The sequence below is a fragment of the Mustelus asterias genome, chromosome 7 (assembly GCF_964213995.1).
Source record: "Mustelus asterias chromosome 7, sMusAst1.hap1.1, whole genome shotgun sequence".
NCBI lineage: Eukaryota > Metazoa > Chordata > Chondrichthyes > Carcharhiniformes > Triakidae > Mustelus > Mustelus asterias.
In genome coordinates, this window is record NC_135807.1 from 86,350,474 (window position 1) to 86,367,214 (window position 16,741).

Sequence of the window (16,741 nt, forward strand, 5' to 3'; positions counted from 1 at the left end):
TATTGATTGAGAATATGCTTTGTCCTGGATGCAGACAAGATTTTTGAGTGTTGTTGGAGCTGCCATATGTCTTGTAGGTAGTGGAAAAGCTATGAGGAGTAAGGAAGTGAATCACAGAATAACCAGTTTCTGATCTGCTCTTGTAGGCAAGGTATTTATGTGGATGATTGAATTAAGTTTCTGCTCAATGATGGCCCCAGTGGATAGTGATGGTGCAGCATTCAATGATGGTGATGCCATTGAATGTCAAGGGGATATGGTTAGCTTCTCTTTTGCTGGAGATGATCGTTGGCTGTCACTTATGTGACACAAATGTTATTTGACACTTATCAGCCCAAGCTTGAATGCTATCCAGGTCTTGTTGCCTGTGGGCATGGACTTCTTCAGTATCTGAGGAGTCACAAAAGCCATTGAACACAGTGGCGTCAATTTTACCGACGGCATTCTCCATTGGCCTCGGGTGGGATCATACGAACCTTGGCTAGACGTGCTGGTAAAATTCCGCCCAGAGTGTTCATCAGAGAACATCCCAACTTCTGACATTATGATGGAAGGATAAGTGGCTGAAGATGGTTGGCCCATGGACGGTACCCTGAGGAACACCTGCAGCAATGGATTGCAATGATTAGCCTCCTACAACCATTTTGTTTGTACTAGGTAAGATTCCAAGCAGTGGAGAGTTTTCCCCTTGATTTCCACTGACTTCAATTTTTCTAGGGCTCCTTGGTGCCATACTTGGGCAAATTCTACCTTGATGTCAAAGGCAGTCACTCTCACCTCATCTCTTGTATTCAGCTAATTTGTCCATGCTTGGACAAAGGTTGTAATCCGGTCTGGGACTGAGTCCTCTTCCAGGAATCTGAATTGGACACTGCTGAGCAGGTTATTAAGTGCCACTTGATAGCACTGTCAATGGCACGTTCCATTACTTTGCTGATGACTGAGAGTAGACAGATGGGACTGTAATTGATCAGATTGGATTTGACCTGCTTCCTGTGGCCAGGACATAACTGGGCAATTTTCCACTTCGTTGGGTAGCTAGTATGCCAGCTGTACTTGAATAGCTTGGCTAGATGTGCAGCTCCTTCTGGAGCACAGGGTTTCAGCACTATAGCTGGGATATTATTTGGGCCCGTAGCCTTTGCTACACCCCATACATTCGGATGTTTCTTGATATCAGCTGGAGTGAATCAAATTGACTGAAGACTGGCATCTATGATGTTGGGGATTTCAGGAGGAGGTCACAGTGCAGCACTTCTGGCTGAAGATAATTGCAAAGATTTTTGACAACTGTTGCATTCACGAGCTGGGCTCTGCCAGCATCGAGGGTGGGAATGTTCATGGAGCTTTATTCACCTGTTACTTATTTAATTGCCTGCCAGCATTCATGACTGGATATGACAGGACTATAAACCTTTAATCTGATCCCTTGGTTGTGGGATCACTTAGTTCTGTCTATAAAATGTTACTTTTGCTGTTCAACATACATGTAAAACATGTTGTAGTTTCACAAGGTTGGCACCTCTTTCTTTTAGCCTATCTGGTGCTGCTCTTGGCATGCTCCTTTTCACTCATTAAACTGGGGTTGGTTGCCTGGATTGATAGTAACGGAAGAATGAAGGCTATGCCAGGTCATGAGGGTACAGACTGTGATGGAATACAGTTCCGCTGCTGCTATAGGTTAACAGCACCAAATGAATGCCAAGCTTGAAGCTCCAAAGAACAAAGAAAATTACAGCACAGGAAGAGGCCCTTTGGCCCTCCAAGCCTGCATCGACCATGCTGCCCGACTTAACTAAAACCCCCTACCCTCCCGGGGACCATATCCCTCAAAAGAATAAAGAAAATTACAGCATAGGAACAGGCTAATTGCTAGATCTATTTTGAATTCATTCTATTTAGCACATTGTAGTACCACACAACCTGATAGAGGGTGTCCTTAGAGTGAAAATGATCTTCCTCTCTATAAGATCAGTGTGGTGGCCACTCCTATCACTGTTGTCATGTGCAGATGCATTTGTAACAGATCGGAGAGCACAAAGTTGGTTTAATCTCATGTTGATTTTCTTGCCACTTACCAAGTCTGGCAGCTATATCCTTCAGGACTCAGCAAGCTTGGTCAGTGTTGATGTTGCCAAGGCATCTTGGTGATGAAGTCCCTCATCCTGAGTATATTCTGTGTCTTTGTCACCCTCAGTGCTTCTTTCAAATGGAGAAGTACTGATTCATCAACTGAGGAAGAGCAGTAGATAATAACCAGCAAAATATCTTGGCATAGTGGTAGGGTGGCACAGTGGCTAGCACTGCTGCCTCACAGTGCCAGGGACCCGGGTTCGATTCCCGGCTTCAGTCACTGTCTGTGCAGAGTTTGGAGGTTCTCCCCGTGTCAGCATGGGTTTCCTCCGGGTGCTCCAGTTTCTTCCCACAGTCTGAAAGACATGCTGGTTAGGGGATTGGCCATTCTAAAATTCATCCTCAGTGTACCCAAACAGGCGTCGGAGTGTGGCGACTAGGGGATTTTCACTGTAACTTCATTGCAGTGTTAATGTAAGCCTACTTGTGACACTAATAAACGAACTTTAAACTTTTTGTTTGATCGGATGCTTTGACACCTCATGCAATCCAGACTCAATGTTGAGTGCTCCCTGGGCCACTTCCTCCCCACTTTGCTACTATCCTTACTGGGTCTGTCCTGATGGAGATGTTTGGGGAATTATTTATAGCAAGTGAAAAGTTTGAATTGTTTACAGTTTTGAACACAGAATAATTTGAGTGAGCTGAACCTGAAATGAGACCAATTATTGGAGTAATGGGAGAAAGAGTCTGGATTCTTCCTTATTCTACAAAACAGATCAAGTATTATTGAAATACCAAAGAGAAGTCAATTAGCTGCTTGGAGTTTTAGAACAGAATCCATTTTTTAAAAATTCAGAATCTTCTTCCAATTTATCACTGGCACACTTCATAGAATCATAGAATCCCTATAGTGCAGAAGGAGGCCATTCGGCCCATGGAGTCTGCATCCACCATAATCCCACCCAGGCTCTATCCCCATAACCTCATGCATTTACCCTGCTAGTCCCCCTGACACTAAGGGGCAATTAAGCACAGCCAATTCACCTAACCCGCACATCTTTAGACTGTGGGAGGAAACCAGGCACCAGGAAGAAGCCCACACAGACACAGGGAGAACAAGCAAACTCCACACAGACAGTGACTCAAGCCGGGAATCGAACTCTGGTCCCTGGCACTGTGAGGCAGCAATGCTAACTGTGCTACTGTGCCGCCCCTAAATAGTACCTAACAAATGGCTGTTTCATTTTGAAGACTGATGAATTATAAATTATTCGATTATAATCAGGTAAAAAAAATACCCATTAATTGCTTGAGCAAGTCTTTTATTTTTAATTCTCTGAGTGTATAGTTGCAAATCAATTAATTTAGTTCAGTGGCATCTCCCGATTAATATTTCCAGTGGATGGCCTGGTTTCCAATTGACATTTTGGCTTTGGAATTCAGATGAATAATGAAGCAAAAAATTGATGGGACTTACAGCTCAATTAATTTTCATGGATATCCATCCTTTACTTGGTCCCATGATAACTTCTGGTTAGGATAAGCTGTTCTTTTACGATCATTCCAGTCCCATCTTGCCTTTATTTCTGGGGCATAGCTGGCAGAATGCTAGATTTCTCCAGAAATCTCACTCAGATGCCATCTAAGTGATCAGTAAGTATGCCTGAAGTACATATACTTACCGTACATGATTGTATGCCAGCCTTACAATTTCTTATTTAATTGGTCGATCCCATGGAGATCGATAGCCATTTTAACTGAGGCTGTGTAATTGAGGGAGTAGCAGTGGTGTATCTTTGGGTTAGAAAAATCTTTGCCCAGAACAGCCTGTACAGTAACCAATGGAGCAACAAGAGGTGGGGGGGTTTGAGATTTGATCATAATGAGGACAGGCAGATGTGCTGCCCCAACACAGTTTTGGTAGATCTGTGGTGCTTATTTGAATCTTTAAGTTTAGTTAATCATGAGGGTAGGCAAATGATGACTTGATAGCTTAGTGAACTACTAACTGAGGAAAGTGAGATATATTCACTAGCAGATTCCAGTACTGTGATGAACTAACTGGTGCTGCCACATAATACATAGAATCCCTACAGTGCAGGAGGCCGCCATTTGCACTGACTCTCCAACACAGCATCTTACCCAGGCCCCATCCCCGTAACCCTACATATTTACCCCACTAATCCCCCTAACCTACACATTTTACTGTAGGTACTGTGAAAATCCCCTAGTCGCCACACTCCGGTGACTGTTCAGGTGCACTAAGGGAGAATTTGGCATGGCCGATGCACCTAACCAGCACGTCTTTTGGAATTGGGACACTGAGGGGTAAGTTAGCATGGCCTATCCGCCTAACCTGCACATTTTGGACTGTGGGAGGAAACCGGAACACCTGGAAGAAACCCTTGCAGACACGAGGAGAACGTGCAAACTCCACAAAGACAAATCAACCAGGGTTGGAATTGAACCCGGATCCCTGGTGCTGTGAGGCAGCCGTGCTGGCCCTATTGACCTCAGTGACTCTGGACAGAGATAAGAGATCAACCAAGGTTCCCACTTCTGGTTACCTTTCATTGCTACTTGCTAAAAGAAAGCATTGCCTGGAGACTGGGCGGGAACAAGAACCACCCATCTGCGATACCCTTCCTGCTACTGGTGACATTCACTGTCTGGGTCACTGAGCATGGTAATTGGTTGATGTGCTGAAGCATGACTCGGCACCTTCAGGAGAAGAGAGGCGGGAAGAAAATAAAGATTCAAATTCCATGGATGTTCTCTCAGTAGAACTCCAGGAGAAACGGTGGCAGCAGCAGCAGCTATTTCTGCCATTTTTCTGGTGATTCCACTGGTGTCCCCTAAAACAACAGCAGAAGACTGGAACGACACATGGAATTTCAGGGCCAGAACTTTTGTTAGCTCAGACGCATAAGCTGAAGTTGGACATGCTACACATTGATTCCACTTATTTATCTTTGTGTTTTACATGGGCCTGGTGAAAGCAGCACACCATAGAAAAAAGATTGGAGCATAGCAGGTAGTCTGAACTTAACAGAAATTTATTTTAAAAATTTGCAAGCTCACTTTGATAAACATCACAGTCGAAAATAGTATCCAATTGAAGGTAACGTTTAGCATGCCAGAATAAGAGTAATTATTTTTAAACATTCCCTGCAAAACATTTCAATAATGCATTTCAACATTTAAATGTAATTTACAAACACCGTGTAACAAATATAACAAATTCTTTTCATGAACTGAGAAGTTTTGGACTTAGTACCACAGTGTATTAAAGTTTATGGCTCTGTGTTCACTGAATGGGAAAAATGTGATTTATCAATAACGACAATTTAACTCAATGACAGTACAAAAGCATTCAATGCCATTTTACCATTTCTTCCTAACCATGTAATTTTCAGCATTTGAGGTTTTTTGTTGAAGCCTTCATTGTGAGCACCAATACTGAAGGGTAATATATAATCGCTGGTGATGTTAAAGTCGAAGTATCTGAAAGTTATCTTCATTACTGTATATCATATAAACTTATAAAAGATGTGCCCTGTCACTGTAAAAAAAACTCCCTAGGTGTAAACTCCAGCGATACGTGTTTTATCATTATCATTGATGGTAATTACTGATTGATATTTAAGTAGCCCGATCTATTATTTCTGAATTTTTATCCATCACATTTCCTGATGTATCTAAAAAGCATTCTCTCAAATCTCACTGAATTTTGTAAATTGTTCCTTTACTTGCCAAATTCTACAGCAAATGTCAAGGCACAAATTCTGAGTCAGAGAAATAACTTTCTGTTCTAGATGATGCAAAGGCAGAAAACTAACTTACAAAACTTTTTTTCAGAATCCTGTCCATGTTTTTTTTTAATGGAAACCTTGAAATGGGTTTTCCAGAAAAATAGATGTCACTGTTTAAACTGGCTTATTCTATTCTTTTTTTTATTCTATGTGCTGTATTTTGAAAAAGTACAAAATCAAACCTATCTATTCTTCTCATATCTCAACTCTTTCATGAAGTCCTACTTGGTTACAGATAATTTAAACAAAAAAGAATAACAGTTTTGGCTGTGTCCTACATTATGAGCCATTGACAAACAAAAACTGAGGCTAGCTGAAGGAGAGGTTGTGTAGTTGATTCATGATATCGAAAACCACAAAATTATACCAAAGTTTTATATGCACCATATTGCATTCCTGCTCTATAAGACATTTAGTTTTTAAATTACTATTTATCTTTATAAGATTAATTTTCAGTTTAAAATACCATTACTTTCAAGAGTAAACATGCCCTAACCCATTATAGATATTGTATATATTACTTATACAATACATAATAAAACACATTATACATCAGAGAAATCTTTAAGGTAAAGTATAACATTTTGTAACAAATTCTGTGCAAACATAAATAAACACCAACTGCAATGCACTGTTAATTACACAAAAAACATAATATACAAAACAGCAAAGCTCTACAACTTGATAATACAAATCAAAAAGTAACCGCTGCATCGAAGCAGGCAACATGCCACTATAGCATGTTTCCATCACTTCAAAACACAATTGTGTTTTTTTAAAAAATCACTATTTTATTGTTGAGCCCTGGCCTATTTGGAGCACTTATTACTTGTGGCAGTGGTTCCCAAACTGGGTTCCGCAGACCCCCAGGGTCTGTGAAGAATCAATAGGGTGTCTGTGGAGCAGGCGGCCGTAACGTGACTAGCAAACAGTGTTTCAAACGCACAAAATATGACAGGATGAGAGAAATCAAATGGGCCAATCAGAGAAAAACGTCTTGGAGCACTGGATGCTGATAGGCTGACTAGACAGAGACATGAGTGTGTGCGCGAATGTGAGACAGAGATGCGAGTGTGCGAATGTGAGAGACGCGTGTGTGAGTGTGAGACAGAGACACGAGTGTGAGACAGAGACGCGAGTGTGCGAGTGTGAGACAGAGACACGAGTGTGAGACAGAGACACGAGTGTGAGACAGAGACGCGAGTGTGCGAGTGTGAGACAGAGACGCAGGTGTGCTAGTGTGAGACAGACGCGAGTGTGAGACAGAGACACGAGTGTGAGACAGACACGAGTGTGCGAATGTGAGACAGAGACAGAGATGTGGGTGTGCTAGTGTGAGACAGAGACGCGAGTGTGAGACAGAGACACGAGTGTGAGACACGCGAGTGTGCGAGTGTGAGACACGCGAGTGTGAGACAGAGACGTGGGTGTGCTAGTGTGAGACAGAGATGTGAGTGTGCGAGTGTGAGACTGAGACGTGGGTGTGCTAGTGTGAGACAGAGATGCGAGTGTGCGAGTGTGAGACAGAGACACGAGTGTGAGACAGAGACACGAGTGTGAGACAGAGACGCGGGTGTGCTAGTGTGAGACAGATGCAAGTGTGTGAGTGTGAGACAGAGACACGAGTGTGAGACAGAGACACGAGTGTGCGAATGTGAGACAGAGACAGAGATGCGGGTGTGCTAGCGTGAGACAGAGACACGAGTGTGTGAATGTGAGAGAGACGCATGTGTGAGTGTGAGACAGAGACACGAGTGTGAGACAGACGTGAGTGTGCGAGTGTGAGACAGACGCGGGTGTGCTTGTGTGAGACAGAGATGCGAGTGTGCGAATGTGAGACAGAGACGCGAGTGCAAATGTGAGACAGACGCGAGTGTGCGAATGTGAGACAGAGGCGCGAGTGTGCGAATGTGAGACAGAGACTCGAGTGTGCAAATGTGTGACAGAGACGCGAGTGTGCGAGTGTGAGACAGAGCCATGAGTATGCGAATGTGAGACAGACGCGAGTGTGCGAATGTGAGACAGGCGCGAGTGTGCGAATGTGAGACAGAGGCGCGAGTGTGCGAATGTGAGACAGAGATGCGAGTGTGCAAGTGTGAGACAGAGACTCGAGTGTGCGAATGTGAGACAGAGCCACGAGTGCGCGAATGTGGGACAGAGGCGTGAGTGTGCGAATGTGAGACAGAGACCTGAGTGTGTGAATGTGAGCAGACAGAGACGTGAGTGTGCAAATGTGAACAGAGACGTGAGTGTGCAAATGTGAATAGAGATGTGTGTGTGTAAATGTGAACAGAGACGCGAGTGTGTAACTGTGAGATAGAGACGTGTGTGTGTGTCAGGGAAAGAGAGATATCCGATATTAGCATCAGCTTTCCAACATCATTACTCCCCCTAAAAATGACAACGGGTAAGATTTAAATATATTTAATCAGAGAACTTTTAAATTATTACCAGATTGATGTATACATAGATAGAGCTAGAAATTATTTGTTTAAATTTGATTTCTGTGTTCACACCTGTTTATGGAAAATAAAAGGCGCTGACATTTGTGACAGTGGTTGGGATTCACTGGTGCTCTTGGTGGGGTTACTAAGAGTTCCGCGGCTTGAAAAGTTTGGGAAACCCTGACTTTTAGCAATGGTGCACTTGGTTCCTTGAAGAGTACGTTGTCAATGCCGTAGAAATTCATTATGAATTGGTTATGAAAACTGAAAATAAAAAGCTCAATGGAACATTAGAGGACTGCAAAGTTTCATAATTTATGAACTCTATGGTATATACATATTCAGAGTTTCTGCAATATTGGTTTCATTTACAGATATGTATTGTGGATGTAGGGAGGTTACAAATGAAAGCTCTTATAAAAATTATATTTATCACAGACAGCACAATACATGCTTAAGTAAAATTAATTCTTGCACTATCTTATCAGGTCAGCTTATTGGACAAATAATGCATTTAACAGCATTCTGCTATTTTTGGTTTGTGCCATAGTTCACAGTATTTTTAAAGTAAATATTTTAAATTGTGCGTGTGTTAAAGAGAGTGCTTATCTTTGTATTGTGGAGAGAAAGTGTGGAAAAGGATGCAAGAACCTTTGCATTATTCTGCTAACAAGGCTGCTCCTTGTTCTATGCGTACTGGATGCACCAATACCAGAAGGAAAGAGATGCTCTGTGTCATGCAGGCTGATAGTCAATAGCAAAAACCAATGTGCTCATCTAATAACAAATTTCAAAATTCTTGGTCACATGATCATATGTAGCAGTAAAATGGGCACTAAAAAATCTGATCTAAAATACGAACTATGGAATAAACAATCAACTACATTTGCAAGGGTATTTTACCACCTAAACATAGCCAAAGAAAAAGGTACACTTATAGTTGTAACTGAAAAGCCTACATAATTATAGCTTATTTCAATACATACTCTAAAATGATCAATTTATTGTGCTCCATTTGCAGATTATCTCCCGCCATTCTCTAAGCTTTGGGTAACATCCATTTACTCAACATTATTAAAGTGTGTAGATCCATTTTACACTTTAATCAAGTTATCTCACAGGTAGACAACTACTTTTGCCCGACTCTATTGTTTTTAAAATCATATAATAAAATTATAATTTTGTCTCAATTGCATGTGAAATGTAATTACATGTCTACAGTACAAGTGCAACTTCCAAATGTATCTTCATCTTCTAATACAGCACATTTTAATGACTTCACCATGTCTTAATAACAAGCATTTATAGCTAAAAATTTATTAAATCAACAATATCTCAATGTACCCTGTTAATCTTGCTGATAAATTGATCTACAGTTTATTGTGCCATTCATCATGACAAGAGATTCATTTTAATACTCATTGGCAGGAAAGAAGAGCCTCACTTTAACAGCTGCCTTTTTCAATCCAAATGCCGTTTCATTCTATTCCAAATTACCTTCAGAATTCTTAAACATTAGAATGGAGTTGTAAATCTTCAGGGCTGGGCCTAATTTGATGCTCATGATCTTTACTATGTCCATTTGTGTCAGCAAAAGAAATGCTTCTCCATCAATCTGCTGTAAAAAAAAGAAAAGTCACTGGTGAAAACAATATATGTATTCAAATTCTAAATAGATAGAAATTCGTTGTCTACTTTGATCATATTTTGAGCCGTTATTTTATCTTGATATGCCAAATGTAATTCCTACAAGTAAATTATTTATGAAAGGATATTCTAGACTGTTACTTCAATACAGTACGTTCTGATCTCCCAAGTGATGAAGGTCTGTACTCTTGAAATCTTAAGGAAACTTCTCTAACCAATGAAAGTCTGGAAGAGACAGAGAAATATATCTTGTGGGTGGAAATCCAAAGAACAAATGAGGGAATTGAAGTCAAAGGCCTTCCCAAACACAGAAATAGTACCATTCTTTTCTTATTATTCTTCCTCCCACTACTCATTTGGTGTATGCAGGTGTACACTGGAAACAGGTAGAATGACACATGCTGTGTTACAGCATCGACCTGTTTGCTTGTCATTGTGGAAAATTCTACCCAGTGTATCATGCCAAATAAATTCTGTAAGACTTTCAGCTCGTATTCTATCATATGTACCTCTACTGTTTATGTAGACATCCAGGAAGCAAATGACAGCAGACAAAATTAACCCAGCATGTCATTGTACCTGTATCACCTACTTCAACCATGGGAAGCACCAATTCAGGTACATCCACATCAAGGGATTTAAGTAGAGAGTTTAAAGAGAGAACACTGGCTGAAGCAATGAGCGAGAGTTGGAACAAATTGAGATCAGATTAGAGGAACTGACTTAATGCTAGCTCCAGTCCCTCCTTGGCTGCTAAATGCAATGAGTGGAACTCATTGAGCCTACATATTAAAAAAATCTGTTATACGAGAGTGTGCATGGCAACCCTTAATTTCTAGTAACAAATGTAGAATCCATCATCTACATCTGTTCAGTCATGCATGATCACTTAATGACAACTGCAAGGCCAACCACAGCAGAGCTCTACTGACAGGCTTCAATAAAGCCTTCTCAAGGCCAATAAGTGAAAGCTGGCCTTGTTAGCAACTCTTAAATCCCAAGAAAGAATAAATACAAGTCTCTTTGGCTCATGATCAATATGTTGAGACAATTGCGCTGAGAGAACTTTGAGAAAGGCTTTAAAATCCCATTGCAGCCTTACTCAGACACAGATCACTAGAAATGCTGCAGGAATGCCTGGTGCCAGTGGCAAGCAAGAAGTTGTCTCTCAACATGACTCTACATTTGACTCACCACGTAAATTCCACAAAATGAGATAAAACATAGGAGGAGCTTAAAGTTACAGCTGATTAATACAGTATCATGATAACTGAGATAGTGCAGCGAAAAATGTGATAATGTATTGGACCATTTAATTGTATAGATATAAAGAGGTTTGTTTGTATATTGGGACGATCAGCCACTTCATTCAATATGCCTATATTCAGGTTAGAGTCTATCAGGTGCTGAGGTGGGCGTAGAGCGGGGCCTGTAGTTTGCTCCTACATTTTCCAACTGTAATTTTGTTTGGGAGCTGCAATTCTGGGGAATAAATCTGGACACAATCAAAAGATTGTAATTCTTATTGTCTTTTCTTCTCCTGTTTGTGTTGGTGGCAGGATTCAAAATAAAGACAGATGGGGAAAATTCTCTCTCAATACATCAAAAGTAGATTAGGAAAACCAGGGGTGAAAAATTCAAGATTACTTTATATTGTGGTTCCTCCATTGTCCGAACAGGGCTCTGGAAGTGGGAAAACAATGCAGAGTTGTGATTGGAACAGCACCAAGTATGAGCTGGAAGAATCTATAAGGAGTTGCTCCTCCAATCACAGATTCTGTTCCTCCCATGCTGGCTGTTCCAGCTCGCCCAATCATATGTTCCCTCTCTCCCATTCTTGCTGCTCCTCCACAGTCAGAGTTTATGATTGGAGGAGCAGTAAGGGTGGAAGGGAAGGAACCTGTATGGGAGGAGCGGCAGCAATATCCTGGACAATGAGGCTGTTGTGTTCAACTGTGGAACTCTGATATCCTCTGTGAGGCCTGGAGGAAAAGAAGGGAGTGGAGGAAGTGACTGAGAACCCAGTAATAAAGCTAGGAGCAGGCCCGGGGGAGCTGCTTGTAGCAAGATCAGGACATCTGTTCCGTTGTGGGGTTGGGGGTCTAGAAGGGGGGATTGTCTATGGTCCAAAAGTATGCTGCTCAGTTATAGCTCCTCAAAAACATTACTCTTTATTTACAGTACAGTAAGTAAGCATCCATTGACTCTGTCTACACTTCCCGCTGCCTTGGAAAAGCAGCCAGCATAATCAAAGACCCCACGCACCCCGGACAGACTCTCTTCCACCTTCTTCCATTGGGAAAAAGATGCACAAGTGTGAAATCACATACCAACCAACTCAAGAACAGCTTCTTCCCTATTGCCATCAGACTTTTGAATGAACCTACATATATTAAGCTGATTTTTCTCTACACCCTAGCTGTGGCTGTAACACTATATTCTGCACCCTCTCCTTTCCTTCTCTACAAGCAGTATGTTTTGTTGGTATAGCGCGCAAGAAACAATACTTTTCAATGTGTGGCAATATAACGTGACAACATGTGACAATAATAAGTCAAATCAAATATTTGCACATTTGGACCCATGCACGAGGCTGGAGCTTCTCCTCCTTCCACATCTCTCTTACTTCTCAGTCATTTGATCTCACATCATTACTACATCAGCATGCTTCTAATGTTTTCTTTATTATACAGCAGGTGTCAGCAAAGAAAATATTTAATATATATATACACTCTATAGATAGCTATTTGTTACTTCCGGTTATGGTGGAAACGTGTTTTTCAATCATTTCATTTATTAGTGTCACAAATAGGCTTACATTAACACCAATGAAGTCACTGTGAAAATCCCCTAGTCGCCACACTCTGGCACCTGTTCGTATACACTGAGGGAGAATTTAGCATGACCAAAGCACCTAACCAGCACGTCTTTTGGACGAGGAAACGCGAGCACCCAGAGGAAACCCACACAGACACAAGGAGAACGTGCAAACGCCACACAGACAGTAACCCAATCTGGGAATTGAACCCGGGTCCCCGGTTCTGTGAGACAGCAGTGCTAACCACTGTGCCGCCCTAGAATCAGAACTGCTGTTACCTACTTACCCTATGTTTTCTCTGTTCTGGTTTTGAACCACTGTTGCACAAGCCATCTTAATCCCAAATAAAGATAATATTTGCAAAATATGTTTTAATCTATCATCGATACATGGTTAACATTTTACTTTGATCTGATTAATCCTAGGCTATAGATTGGATGAGCTGCTATACATTATAGAGCCTTTCATTTAGGTATTTTTGCTATCTTGTCTATCTAAAGAAGGCTAACCTGATAAAAAAAATCAACACAAATACAGAAATAATGTTACTGCATGACTGCATTACCTAATAATGGAGTTAGTGAGAATGAAAAAGGAGTCCCTGAAAACTGGAAAAAAAAGCTCATGAGAAAATCTCAAAGAGAGTCCTTGAAAAAATATATTTGACTCCTGGCTGGTGGAGAATGAGGAGGACTAGAAATAAAAACAGCAGGTCTTCTTGCAGTGAAGAAAGATCATCATTATTCCCACCTCACCCCTCCACTTAACCAGCTGGGTCTGTAGGTTAAAGAACAGATGCACTGACATGTATGAAGACTTCTCTCTTTACCAGCTGTGTTTCATAAAGGATGCAGTCAGCAAGCTTTGCTGTTTCGCCACCTTGACCTTCAGACAAACTCAATGAAAGGGATGGCTGTGCCATTGGCGCAGAGGTGACTTATAGCCTTGATTTTTTACGCTACTTGATTATTCCATGCCACCACAGAGTACGTATTCCAGTCTTATAAATCTGCATACAACCAGTAACGGAAGCCTTTTTTACTTTCATCGCTTGCACATGGAAAACAGCACCAGGCAACAGAGCAAACTATTTTCTTCCACATTGCAGCCTTCTCTAAAGTGTATGTATGTGGGCATTTCCACTAATCTCATGATCTTCATCATCAGCAAAGAGTTTCATTCCTTTAATATATACTTGGTTTGTGACCATATAAATATTAACACCCACTGCTCTGGTAATCCATTATACCACGGTTATTTGAGGAAGAGGTAGACTAGATTATAGCTCTTTAATAGCTGAGAATAATGTCTTCAATTTTAGTTGGTGACTCGTTGAGACAGCCCAAACAAGAAATGAAAAGCATTAAAATTAGGTATGACACGTTCACTCAAGATCAAGATGCAACATATCACGAGAAGGTTGAAACAAAGATTCTGGTGCTTTGACAACAGAAGCTGCTTCGTAGCATACTTTAGCTCTGAGGGATGATAATAGTTTTTTTTAATAACTAAAATACAAAGTCCAAATTTAACCAACAGCTGCAAATGCCGACCTTTAAAAACAAAAGTTCTGACAGTGCGGTTTTGCCCATTTTAAATGACCATTCCTGATGAGAAAGTAAAGAATTTATTAATTCTATTCATCTCAATAAAATAAATTACATTTAAGACTTTAATAAGCCCATTGCACATCTTGTGAAAAGTTCCAAATGGAGATCTGTCTGAGAAAGGGAAAAAGTGAGTGATGATGTCTGCTTAACTAATCTCCCCAATGAGCGAGAACCATCAGAGTATTTCTGGATCATTTATGTGAAGTATTTGTGATATTTTTCTGCAAGGTAAAACATATATGACCTTGCTCGAGTGAGGCTCGTAAAATCCCGCCCGAGGCCAACGGAGAATTCCATTCTGTGAGCCTTGCTCGCCCCAATTCCAGGGATGGGGGGCGACGAGGTGGTAAAATTTTGACGATACTCTCTAGACGTATCCTTGCTCATAGAAGTCCTAACAATTAAGTAATTCAATTACACAAGTTTACATACTACAAATGGAATTCAATAAAATCCTATCTTTTTTTCTCCTATTATATTGCTGGGTAATTAAACCCACGCACAAACATTATTCTTAATTGGGGCTTTTGTAATCATGAATGCTAAAGTCAATGAACTGTAGAGACTCGATCATTTCAGCAACATTAAAGTCAAATATATAATTCAGTGAATCCAATAATCTCTCTAAATTCTACATTTTATGTTACACACATTGAACAAATAACCATATCACATTATCAAGAAACACATTGTTGCAATATTTATCTTAATGATTTGTAAATAGTAATTAAGTGTTAAACAGCCTTTGTGCTTGTTCATCACCATTCATCACCATTTTAATTTACTTTTGAGAAGATACTGGGCCCCATTTTACCATCACATGCACCCATTTTCAGGCGCAAAAACTTGGTAAAGTCGGGCGTGAGGCGAGTAGCGCAATCTGCACCCACCTCCGCGCTGGTTCCCCACTTACCAAGGCCCGAAAATGGCCGCGATCGGGACCGCGCCCGAAACGGGTGTGACAGCCATTTACATGCATTTAAAATTAACTTAATGGGCTGCATGCCCAACCTTACTGGCACTTTCCCCTTTACCACCACGTTCGCCCATCCAGAGTCGACGCGAAACAGACATGCTCCACAAAAGTCCGATTTGGGCGCTGCAGTTAGTGAGGAGGTAAGTGCCGAGCGTCTGACGGCTCTCTGCTTGAGATCAGTTGGGGGGGGGGGGGGGCAATCGCTGCCACTCTGTGATCAGTGAGGGGGATCCGCTGCCACTCTGCCTGAGATAAGTGAGGGGGAAGGGGAGGGAGGGGGCTGCGATCGATCTGGGTGGTGGGGGTGGGGGGGGGGGGGGGGGTGGGTGAGGGCATAAGGGGGTCAGTAATGTTGTGGGGGTGGGACCAGGAGGCATTATGCAGCTTGGGAGGGAGGTGGCAGGGAGCAGCATTCTATAATTTTTTTGTTTCTGCGCATGCGCAGTTGGAGCGCTGATCGGAGCTGCAGGATTTTGGGTGCATTAAGCCCCGCCCACAGGCTTGTGCAGCACGATTCGGAATCGCTGATATTTTTGCAGGCAGAGTGCGCATGGGAGTGCCGGAGAACGGGTCTAAAAGTCAGATCTGAAACACTCCCAGTTTCAAGTCCGCCCAGCACTCAGAATCAAAATGGTAAAATAGGCGCACTGACTCTATGGAAGGGCACAGTTCCACTGGTTGTGGGTGCTCTTCAGTACACCGCGTAAGTGGTTATTCATATGCACACCCTGATAAGTGAATATTTGTTTTCTGACCACTGAATTTGACTTTTTTGATTTGATTTGATTTACTGTCACATGTACTGGGATTCAGTGAAAAATTGTTTCTTGCGCGCTATACAAGCAAACATACTGCTCATGAAGAACATAGGGAAAAAGGAAAAGAATAGGGTGCAGAATATAGCATTGCAGCTACAGATAGGGTGAAGAGAAAGATCACCTTAATGTCCAATAGGACCATTCAAAAGTCTGATGACAGCAGGGAAGAAGCTGTTCTTGAGTCTGTTGGTACACTTTTTCAGACATTTGTATCTTTTTCCCAGTGGAAGAAGGTGGAAGAGAGTATGTCCGGGGTGCGTGGGTCCTTGATTATGCTGGTTGCTTTGCCGAGGCAGCAAGAAGGCACAACAGCTGAGTCCATTCACCCAATTATCTCATATGTGCACTTCAGGAATGTCAACCATTGCTAACACCTCACTCAGATGTTACTATTGGCCACACCACCAGGTCTTGTCTATGTTCGGATTTATTTTTTACATTAGTAATCCAAACTGCACGTGGCAGCTGGGAATGGGCCACAAAAGTGTGGTTTGGATTTTTCACATCGGTCAGGTGCATGGGCCTGACCAATGTAAAAAA

General features: G+C 41.7%; 1 protein-coding gene across 3 annotated transcripts in view; it reads right to left on the reverse strand.

The window, feature by feature from the left end:
• Positions 1–5,118: 5,118 nt before the first annotated feature.
• The window catches only part of LOC144495835 (lethal(3)malignant brain tumor-like protein 4), a 316,415-nt gene continuing 304,792 nt past the window's right edge, over positions 5,119–16,741 (reverse strand). For all 3 annotated transcript variants that reach the window (XM_078216430.1, XM_078216429.1, XM_078216428.1), the window contains one exon: positions 5,119–9,950. In XM_078216430.1, coding sequence (XP_078072556.1) covers positions 9,816–9,950 — 135 coding nt within the window. In that variant the 3' untranslated portion in view covers positions 5,119–9,815. The remainder of the gene's footprint in view (positions 9,951–16,741) is intronic.